General features: G+C 44.1%; 1 protein-coding gene across 1 annotated transcript; it reads right to left on the reverse strand.

Annotated features, from left to right (window-relative positions):
• Nucleotides 1-3,998: 3,998 nt before the first annotated feature.
• LOC119326817 lies at nucleotides 3,999-5,164 on the reverse strand. Its single transcript, XM_037600419.1, has 3 exons — nucleotides 5,006-5,164; nucleotides 4,645-4,769; nucleotides 3,999-4,435 (listed from the first exon to the last, which is right to left on the reverse strand). Exons 1-3 carry the CDS (start codon nucleotides 5,114-5,116, stop codon nucleotides 4,258-4,260), a joined length of 414 nt encoding a protein of 137 aa, XP_037456316.1. The 5' UTR covers nucleotides 5,117-5,164; the 3' UTR covers nucleotides 3,999-4,257.
• Nucleotides 5,165-17,330: the final 12,166 nt, after the last annotated feature.

The following is a 17,330-nucleotide window of genomic DNA, read 5'->3' on the forward strand; positions in this document are numbered from 1 at the left end:
CTGATGTTGTGGGTGAAGTGATTGTTGAGGCTGTGGCACCAGTTCTACAAATTATGCCGGAGTTAACACTGTTATGTGTGCAGTCCACTCCACCTCTCTCGGTGGTGATTCCGAAGGAGATCGGCTTGCTAGGGGCTTTGGCGGTCCCCATGACACCCTCACCACCGCCCTTGGAGTCTAGCCAGACCGACTTTGTGGTGTGTGCAGGTTTGGATGCTGTTGTCACTCACTCGCCTGTGACCTTTGGGCAGGTGATGCGCCCAGGTGGAGATGTTGTTGGGACAGATACGTTGGCACCTTGTTCCAATGATCTCTTTGCAAATGAGCTTTGCAACTTACTCTCTAGCTTGGAGGCGGCTAGCCCTGGGTCTCGTAAGGCGGTTGCATGCATCCTGACCGGAAAGTTTAATGAAGACAAGATCAAGAAGGTGGAGAAGTCTCTCAAAAGCAAACATAGGAAGAGTGATGCCTTAGGGAAGGCGTCTGCGGCTGCTTACGGGTTGCTCCTTGGTCTTTTGGGTCGTCCTCATGGTTTAGCTTATCATCGTGGTTTTTGGGGGGTCATTTGTCTACATGTAAGGTGTTCTTTTGGGGAATTCCTTTGCGATGCAGATGTGTGTGGGCTTGGGTCTGTTGTATGTTGGAAATGTCTATTGGGTTGACAGTGCGATCTTGGGGTTTTAGGCTTTGTGAGTAGTCCGCATGTGGTTTGTTTGTATTGGTTTTTGCCCGGTTTTCCATTAGTTAACTGGGCAACTCTCTTCTTCTTAATTAATGGATGAGGCAAACCTTTGGCCTCCGTTTAAAAAAAAACAGTCTATGGTTCCACGAAAAGCGTTTTGCTTTTTGAGAAGGGAAAAACACAACTACGCTTCTCCAAAAAAGTAAATGCACAATTTGTGATTCCACGAGAAGCACAACTCTGGTTGGAAAAAGGAAAAGCACATCCCGTGCTTCCCGAAAATGGAGAAGCATAGTGGTGCTTCTAAAAAAAGGAAAATCACAAATGTGCATTCTGCTATCGGATTTTCAGGGTATCTTTCTAGTTTTCGGTCCTTTTACCAGTTTTTTTTCTGATTATTTTGTCTCGGCTTCATGTTTTTTGTTTATGTTTTTTTATCTCGCTTTATTGGTTCCCTTTTTTTGTGTTTTTTCGTGAAAAAAATTCATCGAAACCCATTAACAGTATTGAAATTCTCAATGCGAAAAAGTTCCAACTATGAAAATGGTATACGATTTGGACACACGGTTCAAGAGATAAAACGTTTAAAAAATGAAACTATGAATAAAAGTACAAACTCGAAGTTACGACAGGTGGCGCACATCAAACAAGCCACTTTAGACTCAAAAAAAAATAATTCAAACAAGCCACTTGTCAACACCAGAAAAAGTGAGAGTGACCTTTGCCAGTGTGTCGCTTAATTAGTGATTTCGGAAAACCAAGGGACAATGGTGTTGACATTTTTGCTGGTAAAATCTAATTTCTGATCCTATTTTGGTGTTGACAATGGTGTTGCTCGGCCCAATTTCGAAATTTTGTTCAGAAACTCAGTAAAAGTTTAATATTCCAGAATTTGTTCACTTCTTTCAAAAAAATGTTCAATTTTTTTTCAAAAAAATGTCGATGTTTTAAAAAAGTCTACTAATTTCCACCATTTTCAATTTTAAAAAGGCAAAAAAATGTTCACTTCGTACTGAAATTTATAAAAATTGTCAACTTCAGAAAATTATAATGTTTTCAAAATTACTCAAAAATTCAGAAAAATTCACGTTTTTAAAATTTCTTCACATATTCAAAAATAGATGGGGGAATTTCATAAAATGTTTCTGTTTTAGAAAACATATGATTTCAAAAAATGTTCGCGTTCTTCAACAAATAATCATGTTTTCAAAATTTGTTCATATATTCCAAATGTTCATGTTTTCATAATTGTTTGTGAATTCAAGAAATGCTCCGGTAATTTGATAAAAATGTTTCTGTTTTGAAAAATAATTCTTAATTTCAGAAAATGATCATCTTTTTAAATATTGTTCCTTTAAAAATGTTTTTTTTAAAAGTACTTCATAGTTTTAAAAAATCTTCTCGTTTTCAATTTTGCTCATCTTTTCGTAAAATGGTTGAGATTCCTAAAAATGTTAAACATATTTTGAGAACCTTCTTTTTTTATAAATATATACTTTGGAGAAAAAAGAAAAATGATGTCTGAAATTTTAAAAAAGGTTAAATATTTCACGGCCTATCGTTTATAAAAATGGAGCTGCCTGTTTTATACAATAAAATCTATGAACTACTGTTTATAAATATTTTGTTCACTCACGGAAGGTTGTTTGTTCGACTCCACACATGCATATTTTTTTTCAACTTTATTGCGAGCTTTTCTTTAAGTCTTCCCGCTGCTGTTCGTTTCATCAAAGCCATAACTCCTTCCACCTCCGAGGGCTTAACGTATGGACATCTGTTGTACACAATAATACGGGAAAAAAAATCTTGGAACATCGTCACAATGAAATCCTTAATGGTGAAACGGAATTTTCTAAGTTGGGAACCTTGTAGATAGTTCCTAGACGATTTTTTCTTCCAGTTTTGGAACCATGTAGGAGGTTCCTAAACCGGTTTTACGTTTTTTTCTCTTTCTTTTTCTTCTTTCCTTTTTTCAATTTTCTGTTTCATTTCTTTCCTTTTTATTTTCTTTTATTTCTCATTTTTGGCTTTATTTTTCTTCTTTCGAAAAATGTCCAGAAATTATACTTTTTTGCACTTATCAGAATATGATCAATTTTCAAGAAATATTCCTAATTTGAAATTTGTATAGAAATTCACTAAAAGCATAATATTCCAGAACTTTTTGACTTCTTTAAAAAAATGCTCAATGTTTTCCAAAAAATGGTCCATGTTTTCTGAAAGTTTAGTAATTTCCATAATTTTTTGCGTTTCAAAATTTTGTTCGAAATTCAAGAAAATTCGTTAAATTCAGAAAAATTTCATGCTTTCAAATTTTCTTAACATATGAAAAAAATGATCGGGGCATTTCATAAAATGATTTTTTGAAAAATATAATTTCATAAAATGTTCGAATTTTTAGAAAATGTCCATGTTTTCAAAATGTATTTATATATTAACAAATATTCATGTTTTCATAATTGTTTGCAAATTCAAATAATGCTGAGGTAATTTTATAAAAATGTTTGTGTTTCGAAAAAATAGTTTATAAATTTTGGACAATCATAATCTTTTTAAAAATTGTTTGTTCCTTTACCAAAATGTTTTTATTTTCCAAAAATTACTTCATAGTTCCTAAAAATGTTCTCATTTTAAATATTGTTCCTTTTTCCATAAAATGATTGATATTCCTAAAACATGTTAACATATTTTGAGAACCATCATTTTTAAAAATATATTTAATTTGAATAAAAAAGAAAAATGATGTTTGAAAATTTAAAAAAGTTGTTAAATCTTTGTCTGCCTATCGTTTAAAAAAATGGAGCCGCAGAATTAGACAACAAAATCTGAACTACTTTGGCTAGGAACGTGGTTCACTCACGGAAGGTTGTTTGTTCGATTCCACTCATGCATATTTTTTTTCTGAACTTTGCGAGTTGTTCATTAAGTTTTGCCGCTGCTGTTGTTCGTTTCTTTAAGTGTCATGCTGTTAAACTTGCACTAAAGTCAGCCTGTCGCACTGACTAGCAGCGCAGGCCTGGCTGTCGCTCGTCGCGGCTTCGATTCCCATCTAGTGCTCTCGTTTTGTTTTTCACCGCGCGCTATCGCAAATGGGGCGGCCCAAGTCAGCTATCCCCTGTGCGAATCGTGGCATCGGAGGTCTAGACATGCAGAGCAGGCCGCATGCTTGACGCCAGAAGTGGTTCGGACATGAGATGTGGGCCATCGGACGGCTAATAATGTTGGTAGCTGCTTCCAGCTTCGAGGGCCTAATGGACGGACATCAGTTGTACGCACAATCATATGGATAAACAAATATAGGAACGTCCTCACAACGAATTCCTTAATGGAGAATCGGAATTTCCGTAAAGATAAGGAGGGGAAAGCTGTCTAGGCCACGGTCAAAGACCGACATCATCAAAGCCATCACTTTTTCCACCTCCGAGGGTTTAACAGATGGACATCAGTTCTACACACAATCATGCGGAAAAAAAATCTTGGAACATCCTCAAAACGAAATACATAATGGAGAATTTGAATTTCCTTAGAGATACGGAGGGGAAAGCTGTCCAGGCCACGGTCAAAGACCGACATCATCAAAACCATAAGTCCTTCAACCTCCAAGGGCTCAAAGGGAGATACTCGAAGATATCAATCTCATACTTTATACCAATCGTCAATAAAACTACTGGGACGCCAAAGAAAATAACATGAATTGTATTTTCAAATATATCAACTATATGTTGTGACCTTGATAATTCATTGGAATCACGCCTGCACATGTGAGGGCAACTCTATTAGATAAGCTTTGAAATGAAGATTTTGTCTTTCTTGTTAAGTAGAACTAGCTTACCACGTTGCAAGCGTGGTAAAAGCAAATCTCAAATTGCCAAATAAAAAAAAGAGTAGAACTAGCTTAATTCACGAAGCTTGTTGTTGAGTCGTATCTACAATCTTTACAGCGCTAGTAATATCGTTTGTACCTTACAGACTCAAGAAAAGCATCCATGTCTTGGTTTAGCTTCTGGTGCATGTTGTTATAGTCCATGAGCAGACGATTTACTTTCTCCCTCTGTCTTGTCAGCACTTCTTCGGAATAAAAGGAATCCTGAACAGAAAATTCGCAAAGAAACTCGTAAGGAGACTAGCAAGATCCATAAAGTCGAATTTAAGTGAATCAAACCGCACCGCGGGAGGTTCAGATCTAAGCTGGTTTCGAGCTGAACTTACGAAATACTGTTACATACAAGAAGATCATTGGGCATGAGCACAGATCGCAGCGCCGGATCAGATCTAAGCTGGTTTCGAACTGAACTTACATACTAGAGAAATACTGTTACTTACATGAAGATCATTGGGTATGAGCACAGAACCCACCACCGACGACAGCGGCTTGACAGGCCGCCTGATAGCACCAAGGACCGGCATATTTCTCAAAAGAGAGCGCAGCGCCATTAGGTACTACAAGTTCAGTAGATCCGGCCAAGGCAGCTGAGGGCGATGGGTATATATCAAATATGCGGCAGCGGTAACTTTAGTTGAGCACGGGAGCATGTCCTCCTACCTCGAAGTAAACAATCAGGCATTAAAAACACACACATATACAGTACTTTATAGTTGACAGTACACACTCATGTCAAGTGTAGTGTGAAAAGAATGCCTTTTTCAGAAAGTACAAACTAAATAGACAAAAGTTGTTGTAATAACACTACTAGGAAATAGCTTATAGGTATAGGGTTAATGCGCCGCGCCACTGTTATTTAGCAGTAGCGCGGGCTTAGTGTACGCACTGCAGGAGGTCTTTAGTAGTAGCGTGGGCCTATCACATAAGAGCTACTACTATGTGTGCCCCGCCGTGCCCCCACGGGCTGGCCATAGCAGCAGCGCGGGTCGAGGACCAACGCTACTCGATAAACTTTCATTACATAGCACGGATGAAAACTATAGTACGTAAAGCAGTAAAGTAGAGTGGACCAGTGGTACTCGATGGTGACAGTTGATTTGGTAGACCAGTTCGTCGCCAAAGGACTACGTCTGGTTGGAGGGGTTTGTGATTTAACACAGAAGATAAACTCTCTTCGCCCTATTCTTCTTCAACTCGGAGTTGGTCAGACTCCAGTTGATTTCACTTATGGTAGATACTTGTCGGCGATCTCCAAACCTTCTTCTTTGCAAGCCACAATGACTCTTGGTTGCTGAAGAACTTGCTCGGTGAAGACAACAACTCTTCAACACTCGAGCCGACACCTATCCGTCTAGAGAGTGTGCAGCTCTCAAGAGAAATAGGTACAAGAACTCTAACTCAGAAATATTATGATGCTCAACCACTGTCTAAGTCTCGGCTCTTGATTTTTCTCTCGATGGATCTTAAATTCAAATCACTCGGAGAAGGGATGTGATGCGTCTCCAACGTATCTATAATTTTTGATTGTTCCATGCTATTATATTATCAGTTTTGGATGTTTAATGGACTTTATTATATACTTTTATATTATTTTTGGAACTAACCTACTAACCCAAGGCCCAGTGCAAATTGCCGTTTTTTTTTGCCTATTTCAGTGTTTCACAGAAAGGAATATCAAACGGAGTCCAAACGGAATGAAACCTTCGGGAGAGTCATTTTTGGAACAATTGCAACACAGAAGACTTGGAGTACACGTCAGGAAGCGAACGAGGCGGCCACGAGGGCAGGAGGTGCGCCCCCACCCTCGTGGGCCCCCTATTGCTTCCCCGACGTCCCTCTTGAGCCTATATATACCTACGTACCTTGAAACTATCAAGGAGCACCACGAAACCCTAATTCCACCGCCGCAACCTTCTGTACCCGTGAGATCCCATCTTGGGGCCTGTTCCGGATCTCCACCGGAGGGGGCTTCGATCACGGAGGGCATCTACATCAACACCATAGCCTCTTCGATGAGTTGTGAGTAGTTTACCACAGACCTTCAGGTCCATAGTTATTAGCTAGATGGCTTCTTCTCTCTCTTTGGATCTCAATAAAAAGTTCTCCTCGATCTTCTTGGAGATCTATTCGATATAATTCTTTTTGCGGTGTGTTTGTCGAGATCCGATTAATTGTGGGTTTATGATCAAGATTATCTATGAACAATATTTGATTCTTGTCTGAAATCTTTTATGCATGATTTAAATATCTTTGCAAGTCTCTTCGAATTATCAGTTTGGTTTGGCCTACTAGATTGGTAGTTCTTGCAATGGGAGAAGTGCTTGGCTTTGGGTTCAATCTTGCGGTGTCCTTTCCCACTGACAGTAGGGGCAGCAAGGCATGTATTGTATTGTTACCATCGAGGATAAAAAGATGGGGTTTATATCATATTGCTTGAGTTTATCCCTCTACATCATGTCATCTTGCATAAGGTGTTACTCTTTTCTTGTGAACTTAATACTCTAGATGCATGTTGGATAGCGGTCGATGTGTGGAGTAATAGTAGTAGATGCAGAATCGTTTCGGTCTACTTGTCATGGACGTGATGCCTATATACAATGATCATGCCTAGATATTCTCATAACTATGCGCTTTTCTATCAATTGCTCGACAATAATTTGTTCACCTACCGTAGAAATCTGCTATCTTGAGAGAAGCCACTAGTGAAACCTATGGCCCCCGGTCTATCTTCATCATATTAATCTTCCATCAACTATTTATCTTTACTTTACTTTTGTTTTGCAATCTTTACTTTCAATCTACATATCAAAAATACCAAAAATATTATCTTATCATCTTTATCAGATCTCACTTTTGCAAGTGATCGTGAAGGGATTGACAACCCCTTTATCACATTGGTTGCAAGGTTCTTTGTCACATCCCTAGTCTGGTATGACCTAGACTAGCTAGTCATTTGTGCATCATGTTTAAATACCATTTAAATTTGAAATGAGGACTTGGGAAACCCTCAGAATCATTTCTAGAAATGACCCAAATAAAAATTGCTCCAAAAGGGTCCTAGAAAATGCTCATGTTACCCTCTGAAAATATTGGACAGAGATAAAAATCAAACCAATATTTTTAGGAGATCACAAGTATTTATTTTGGACATTTGGAATTAATGCATAAATATTTGCATTGGAAATATATTAGTTATATATATTAATATATGTCCAAAAATTATGCCACTTGTTGGGGAGCTCCGGAATAATGCCACTAGCCCCTGCAAAATTCGGCATAAGTAAATAAAATGGTTTAGTATTTTAAACTAAATCAAAACAAATAACAGAAAACAGAAATAAAAGAGGAACCTTACCTGGGCCTCCTCCCGGTGCAGCCCAGCTGCAGCCAGCGCCGGCCCAGCCCACTGGCCCTCCTCTGTCGTCTTCGTCCTCGACAGGGGGATGGGCGCGTGCCCGACGCGCGTGCGCTCCACCGCGCCACGCCACCAGCCTCCCTGCCTGCCTGCCCTCTCCCCTCCTCGTCTGGATGCCCCGGAGACGCCACGCAGCCACCCCGACCTCTCTCCCACTCTCCCTCGCCCTCGTCCTCTCCTCTGTCACCCTCTCTCGCACGCACCCGAGCGCAGCCGACGCCACCGCTCGCCGTTGCCGCGGCCACTGCCTCCCCCTCGTCCCTCCGTCGTGTCCACGCGCTCCGCCGCTACGAGACGCACGGCGCCGGACGCCCTGGAGCGCCGCCATCGCCATCGTCTTCGCCTCTGGCCGCCGCAGATCGTCTTCGCCGCTCCGCCGTCTCCAGCGCGTTCCCGGCCACACCGAGCAACCCTGCGAGCCCGCTGTGAGCCCCGCCATCTTCTCCCCCTTCTCCCCTGGCCTTCTGCGCCCTCTAGCCCCCTTGACTGCACGAGCCGAAGCTCACCTCCGCTCGAGCTCGTCGCCGGTGACATTCCGGCAACCCCAGGGCCACCCCACCATGCCCAACGGCCTTTTGAGCTCGCGTAGAGGCCTTAGGAGGCAAGAGCCATGTGTTCTGCAGCCCGTTGACTCGACCTCCTCCTCGGCCGAACTCCGGCAGCCGCCGAGGTCGATGCCGCCGTCGCCTCCGTCCACCCCACGGCCTCCCGCGGGAACCAATGGATGCGCGCGAGCCTGGGCATCGCGTAGGTGGTCTCCGCCACGCCTTTGGTCGCCGGAGGGCGATTTCCGCAGCCCGCCGCCGCGTCTGGCCTCGCCGGCGTCAAGTCGCCGGTGGGGTTAGCCCCGGTTGACTGGGTTTGACCCTGGCTGACCAGGGTTTGACCACCCTGTGTCACTGACGCGTGGGGCCAGCCCCGTTAATTAAACAAGTTTAAGTTTAACTTAATTAAGGTTAGCCACAGTCACTGACACATGGGTCCCACTGGTCAGGTTTGACCTGGACCTGGCCGTTGACCCGCTGACGTCACGCTGACGTCAGGCTGATGCATTTATTCATTTTCTGGATTTAAATTAATCAGGAAATTTCAGAAAATGATTTAAACTTCAAAAATTCATATAAATTCAACCGTAGCTCAGATTGAAATAATTTATATATGAAAAATTATCAGAAAAATGCAATCTTTCCATATGTACTAGTTTCATGCATGACAAACCAACTTATACATGCTGTATATTAGAAAACACATTATGGCATATATAAGAGCTTATTTTGGAGGTGCATTTGAGCTTTTGGTTCAAATGGACTTCAAACCAAATGAATACTAGTTGCATTAGCTCAAACAGCATCACATCTTCATGCCATGTTCATGCATCATATTGTTGCATATGCTTGTGTATTGATTGTTGGCACCGTTCCTTCTCGATAGGTCTTGCTCCGGAGACCGTTCCAGAGTACCTGTCTCTGAAGCAGTGCCTCCCTTGTTGATCTACCAGGCAAGCAAACCCCCTTGTTCATTCCGATACAACCCTACTCTCTCGCTCCTGCTCTCAGTTATTGCATTAGGACAACAACGATTCATCTGCTACTTTGTGCTGCGGTAGTTGAACCCATTCCTCTGCATGACCTGTCATTGCCACAGTAAATAGTTGAAACCCACTAGCATGTGTAGGAGTTGATTGAGCCCATGTTTTGTTCCTACCATGCTATGCCTGCTATTGCTTAGAGTTGTGTCAGGTCTGATTCATTGGGAATGAATTGGAGTGTTATGAGTTGTTCTGGTGCTGAGAGTTAAGTGTGTGAACACGATTTGGTAAAGGTAGCGGTGAGAGGCCATGTAGGAGTACATGGTGGGTTGTCTCACTGGAACCGTCCTTAAGCACTGAGTTCTATGTATGTTGTCCAATGACTCGATACTACCACACATTGGGCTCCGGGCGCTCCAAGTCCTCTCGACTTATTAACCAACTTGACCTCTGTCCAGGAGTCGCAACTAGTTTCTGGTGTTTGTAGGTAGTGTTAGTAGTCTACCAAGTGGCACCCGGCCAGGTGGGCTTGGGACAGACTAGGCACAGTGGCACGGTGTACCAAGTGGCACCCGGATGGTGGGCTTGGGAACCCTGCTCACATCGTTTGGGGCCGTGAGCGACACCCCGGCCGGATCTCCTTGCGGATGGAACCCGAATAGGCGATAAACCTGGGCTAGAGTCTTGTGTGGTTAGTCAGGTCGTGGCCGACTCCCTCGCCAGGCTTCCGCTTGAAGGTTGCTGAGATACACGACGTGTACATGGTGGTAAGTGGCGAGAGCGTGTGTGAAGAAGTACACCCCTGCAGGGTTAACATGATCTATTCGAATAGCCGGGTCCGCGGATATGGACTTCTTGGATGCTTACATGGTACATAGACAACTTGAAGTGGATACTCTAAAATGCTCAAGACAAGTGTGAGTGCTATGGATGGCCTTCTCGTAGGGAGACGGGGATGAATCCATAGTAGTGTATTGTGTGGTGATTAGTGGACTCGTGTGCGCCATATCACCTCAAAGAAGTTCTGGTAGTCGTAGAACAGGATAGCCACAGAGTCAAAGCTGGCTTGCTGCAACTAAACCCCACATTACCCTCTTGATACAAATGCATGTATGATAGGATCTGATGTAAGTCTTGCTGAGTACCTTTGTACTCATGTTGCTTTATTTATGTTTTTGCAGCGGAGACTTCGGTCTTACTAGTGTTCTCGTGGACTTCAATAAGTAGCTTGTACCTCAGCTGCGATCTTGATCGGATGTTGTAGTTAGTCAGGCTCTTCAGCCTCTTTCATTTGTAGATGTCTGTACCCAGACATGTAATGCTTCCGCTTATTGCTTGTATGCTCTGTATGATGGGTCTTGCGACCCCTGTTTGCAATAAATGCTATGATGGCTCTTTGAGCCTTATCCATATGAGTTGTTGAGTTATGCTGTGATGCCATGTTGTACAGCACATGCTTGCATGTTATGCGTACGTGTAATGTGTATTGCTATGTGTGGGATCTGACTATCTAGTTGTTTATCCTTAGTGGCCTCTCTTACCGGGAAATGTCTCGTAGTGATTCCACTGAGCCATGGTAGCGTGCTACTGCTCCGGAACACTTAGGCCGGACGGCATGTGTCCTTCTTCGTTCCTGTGTCTGTCCCTTCGGGAAAATGTCACGCGATGAATACCGGAGTCCTGTTAGCCCGCTACAGCCCGGTTCACCGGAGTCCTGTTAGCCCAGTGCTACAGCCTGGATTCACTCGCTGATGACCGACACGTTCGATGCTGGGTCATGGATGCCTGTCCCTGTAAGTTTGTGCCACTTTGGGTTTACGACTAGCCATGTCAGCCCGGGCTCCTTATCATATGGATGCTAGCGACACTATCATATACGTGTGCCAAAAGGCGCAAACGGTCCCGGGCAAAGGTAAGACGACACCCGTGGGGATACCGTGCGTGAGGCCGCAAAGTGATATGAGGTGTTACATGCTAGATCGATGTGGCATTGAGTCGGGGTCCTGAATTCTTATTTGTTTGTGTAGGTACGAGGGACTCGCGCGTGGTATCCTACTGGATTGATAACTTGGTTCTCAAAAGCTGAGGGAAATACTTACGCTAATGTGCTGCATCACCCTTTCCTCTTCGAAGGAAAACAACGCAAGCTCAAGAAGTAGCAGGATGCTCAATCAATCTTCTCAGAAATCTTAAGCGGAGGAGCTAACGGACAATGTTGGAGCGGGGTGACTATTTATAGCCGCATCCTTCCCTGAAGGGAAATAACAAAATTGTACATGTAGTGCAGCCATTGGCCGAACGACGCAAGTCCAACGGTCAGAAATTTAGCACAACGATAACGTTACTTGCGGAGTAAGAAATGCTAACTCCATAGTTCGAAAGATATCTCCTTCAGCATAAAGAACAACATCTACTGTTGACAGATAATCATTTGAAACATAAAGAGATTTCTCTCGGTCTTGCATAGGTTTTGGGCTAAGCATCACAACGGATCTAAGATTCTAGAACCTATACCCCTCTTAATAGTACGGAGGTCCTATGACTCAAATAAACGGAAGAAGAACAACGAAATGAGTAATACGTCTTCACTTTATCTTCGACTTCCATACACTGTAGTCATTTTCTTTGGACATAATCTCCGAACCGATTGCTTCACGTCAGCAATAAATCTTTGATTGGGTTAACTCCTTCATATCAATCTTCTCGCCTACATGTACTTCAACGGGTGTAGTTCATTCTTCTCTGCAACCTAGATATTCTTCGATGAAGTTCCTCGAACTTGGCACCAAAGACAACATTCTCTTTGGTTATGCATGGACTATTTCTCTCTGTTTGCACTAGCAAACAAATCAGTCCATGCCTGTTTTTGTCAACAATCAAACACAAGAGGGCAAATATTGCACCAACAAACCTCTCGCATGGGAACAATGGACTAGGGCATGCATCAAGTCCTCGTCCATGGCTTTGCATAGATCACAGAGTGATGTGGTGCGAATATGTCGATATTTCATGGTGACATAATATGGAAGAATGCCCTTGAGCACCCACCAGCAGAATACCCGAACTCTAGGGATGACCTTGAGCTTCCTAAGAGCGGTCCACAACTATTTCTGTGATGATGAAGTCTCCGCTACCGTCCCCTCCTCTAGAGCACACAGCTTGTCTCGAGTCACAAGAGCATGATAGGCTGATTTTATAGTGTATTCGCCGGATTTTTCAAGAGCCCATGCTATAAAACCTTCTCCACCATTGTACCAAATAGGAATGTTCAATATAGCTTTGGCATCTGCTGCAAGAAAGTTACATATCAATACTTGAACGTCCCGGGTTCCGGACGGACTGTCAATAAGTTTAGAGATCCAATCAAGTGGGTCGGTTCCTTGTCTTCCCATAGTTTTGAGGGTAGTGGTAGTAGGGATCCATCAATCATTCCAGATGGAAACCGATTCCCCATTTCCTACTGGCTTAATTAACCCAAGTTACATCACCGTTCTCCCTGCTATAATTGCCTGCAAAGTTGCTGAAGCAGACGAAGAAGCATGAGCCTGCATAAACTCACAGTTGGAAAAATATTTCCCTTTGAGAACTCTAGAATAGAGGGAACTCTGGTGGGTTAGGAGCCTCTAGGCATCCTTCCCAAGAAGCACCGGATTACATTTTTTGAACTCCCAAAAGCCCATCCCGCCGTGTACTTTTGGTGTTGACAGCTTCTCCCAAGAAATCCAATGTGAAGAACGTCTGTCAATAGAGCTACTCCACCAAAACTTTGCCATGGAAGATCGTAAGCTGATTGCACACTTTCTTCGTCAATTTGAAACAGCTCATGCTATGGGTGGGGATGGCCTGATTCACCGATTTTAACATAATTTCCCTCCCGGCACACGCTAGATAGCATTCCGCCCATCCTTGCATATTACTGCGGCTTCTTTCTCCGATGTGTTCGAAAGAACCACTTGTGATGCGACCCACCGCCGTTGGTAGGCCCAAGTAACGTTCCGTGAAAGCTTTTGTGAGAATACCCAATTCCTGCTTCATAGCTTCACGAACAGGTGCTGATGCATTCGAGTTGAAGAAAACATAACTCTTATCTTTATTCACAGCTTGGCCCGAGCATTCTGAGTAGATTCGTAGGATCTCATTTAACCCGCCTGCACTCTGCATTTGGGCAGCAAGAAATATAATACAATCGTCCGCGAACCCCAAATGCTTCACCCATGGTGAGTTTACACTCACACGTTTGCCATTTTCAATATTTGGGCCACCAAAATTGTTCAAGAGCAAAGTAAAACCTTCAGCACATATGAGGAATAAGAAGGGGGACATGGGATCCCCTTGTCGAAGCCCTTTGGTTGGCTGAAAATATGGAAGGAGTGTATCATTCACCTTGACTGAGAACCTAACCGATGAAACACACTTCATTATAAGTCTGACGAATTTCTCACAAATACCCAGTCTGATCATCATAGCCTCGAGGTAATGTCACTCCACTTTGTTATACGCTTTTATCATGTCGAATTTAACTGCGCATGAAGCTAAGTCAACCCTAATTACTCTAGGACCCAGACGAGATCACCGTACACCTAAACCTACCGAATCATAACTAACACATGTTTGGATTATTCAAACATACCATGTTTCTCAAAATAAATATGAGAGATCGTATTACTGAAAAATAAATTTTACATTTCTGGAAAGAAAAACATGGGATAGAAGATGGCTACACACACAACGAGAAAATTGATGAAGGTGGGCTTATATTGTGATGGGTCCAAAAATGGAGATGGGTCTAAGAAGACGAATGAGGGCCAGTACAGAAGAGATGGGGATGTATGTCACATTTCTTCATGAAACGAAAGATGTTATCTCATCAAGATCGGTACTCACGACAGAAAAACTAGCTACTCCCTCCGGCTGGGTATAAAAGATGTAGAAGTGCATGCTCTAGGCAATACAACCAATAGGCCGATATGAGAGAGAGGGCCGGGCATTATACTCCAACACTCCCCCTCACGTGTATGCTCCTTTGGAGCTATATGACATGGGCAGCGGAAGCGGGGGTGGGCCGCAATTATTTATTGCGTTTACCGGGTTGTGAACCCTGGACTTCTTGGTTGTAAGTTTATGCACCTAACCAGTTTATCCATCAGACCGATCTGATTGAAGAGACTAGGTATCACATTATACGTCAACACTCCCCCTCACGTGTGGCTCCGTCAGGCCTAAACATGGACCGAAAGTGGGAAGCAATTTAATTGCGCCAGTCGGGTTCTGAACTCAAGACCTCTTGGCTCCGATACATGTAAAAGTGCGTGCTCTAGCCAATGTAACCGAAAGACCGATCTGAAAGAGATGGCTAGACATTATACTCCAACACCCCCCCTCACGTATATGCTTCTTTGGAGCTATATGTCGTGGCAGCGGAAGAGGGGCATCTCTGATACCATATTGAATTAATGCTCCAGCCAACTCATCCAAAAGTCCGAACTGATGGAGGAAGGCGGGCAATATATTTTAATACTCCCCCTCACGTCTAGGCTGTTTTAGCCATTAGACGTGGGATAGATGTAGGCCGCAGAATCATTTTTTAATACTGCGTTGGCAGGGTCCTGAACTCAAGATCTCTTGACTCTGATACCATGTAGAAGTGCATGCTCTTACCAATGAAATCAAAAGACCGATCTGACAGAGAGGGCCGGACATTTTGCTCCAACAAAAGAGATGAGGATGTATGTTAATCGATCGTGGAGCTGATGTTGCGATGGATGCTCTGGCCGGCCTACTCTAAAACCGTGCGACAGACACTAGGGCATGCCACTGGGCCAAATCTAAGGTAAAACTGAGCAGGCAAACTGTAAGATGGACAAGGAGAACACCGAATTAATACCCAAGAAAACTGTAAGATGGCGAAAGGAGTGTAGCATGATATTCAAACAATATGAGCTCATGGGATGGGAGCGGAGACCGGAGGCGTGTGCGTGCGCCAGTAGCGGTGGAGTGCGCTGCATGTGCATGCGGCCATAAGACAAAATCAAGGCGGCCATGTTTGGAGCCATAAGATACAAACATATATAACGAGTCCACGAGTAGAGACCAAGTGAGGTGGTCGTCACATGCGCCTAACTGCTCTCCTTAATCTTAGATCTGGCCTTGGATTGGTTTATGTTACAGTATATACAATTATAACAACTCCAGAGAAGATACTACTACTACTATATGCTACTCCTGGACAACGGTTCACGAGTAGATACAAAGTGAGCTGGTACCAAGTGCATATTAATGTTTGAACCACCATCAATATCTACTGCGAATCCTATGCAGACCTAGTGCAACAAAATAATATTTATATGAAACTCGCATATCACCGCCGAGGAGACTGATTGTCTTAATTAAGGCTAGTCATAGTGGGAGTAACTTAGCAAGTAACATAGCGCACTCCAAGAAATTCTTATTTAGGTGACAAGTAGTTAATTGGAGATGGTAACATAATATGTTACTGTAACATACCGCTTTCCAAGATAGGATGAGTCTACAAGCTAATAAATAAAATCATATACGACACTACTACTATGTTACTTTGCACTATGAAGATAGTAGCTTAGACTAGTGTCATACACATGACACTAGTATAAATTACTCCCCACTATGACCAGCCTAATAACCAGTGCAGGCGCTGGAGCTGGTGCCCGTTGATCGATAACCTATCCAACTTGCCATGCATCATATTCAATGATACCCACGTTCACGTGAGCGACGCTCTGTTCTGAACAGTGAGAAGAACCTCATATTTATTTATTTATTTTGCAGGGAGATAGCATCATATTCAATTGTAACGGGACTGTATATTCTTCGCTAGCATTTTTCAAACTGAAAGTAGGCGTGCTGCGTGCAGGTGGTCCAAGCAAAAAGCCTCCGGTGTGGGGCGCGCCGGTGGTAGGTTTTGGGCTCTCGCGGAGTCTGAACCAGAGGACGAAGATGACGGGGACAGCGCCGGGGGTTCGCCGGAAGCCTACTCGCCGACGCCGTCGTCGGTGATATGCGAGGCTTTCGACCCTGGCTACTCGGAAGACGATGTGGCTGTCATAGTCGACGGCATTGTGCCAGTTGATGATCCAGCACGGCAAGGTTTGGGACCAGAGGACAAGATCGAGATCGTGCGTCGGATGGTTCATAGGCGAACGGCGGCAGCGGCGATCCGGCCATGGAAGGGGCCGATCCCAAAGGTAAGTCTCCCTAAACCAACCTTGTCCGATTTCATTATTGAGGGGTCGTGGATAGTGGTGAAGAGAAAGAAGTCTCGGCGATCATCGGCAGCGCAGGCGCCGGCGCCGGCGATCGACAGAACCAGCGACATCCGTGCCGATCGGATCTCGCGTTTGAATTTTTTGCTTAACGCTGATGGGCTTCAACCGGAAGAAGGTTCGGAGGGCCCATCCGATGTTGCGCCTTTGGGCCAAGGGTTTTTTACTAAGGTCGGGCCGGGACAAGTTGGGTTACAGACCCAGGCAAAACCGGCCGACCTCGACGTACAGGAGATCGCATCGGATCAACTGCCATCTCATGCACGATCATCGCCCATCTACCGATACGTATACACTAGGGTTCGCCGCCGCGGGCACGTTGGATTTCCGTCGGCTGTGGTGCGTCGGCTGAAGCGAGCTCCTGCGGTTGCTGCCGACGTCATGCCGCCCAAGGCCCCGCCGCCGGCCAAGGGACCGCCTCCGGCGAAGCCGCCTGCGAGGGCTGCGCCGGGGGGTCCGGCTGCGACGGTGCCTGCCTCGGCTGCGGCTTCGACACCAGCGCCGGCTGTGCCGGCTGTAGCCAG

This window comes from Triticum dicoccoides, chromosome 6B (genome assembly GCF_002162155.2).
Source record: "Triticum dicoccoides isolate Atlit2015 ecotype Zavitan chromosome 6B, WEW_v2.0, whole genome shotgun sequence".
In the NCBI taxonomy this organism is placed as follows: domain Eukaryota; kingdom Viridiplantae; phylum Streptophyta; class Magnoliopsida; order Poales; family Poaceae; genus Triticum; species Triticum dicoccoides.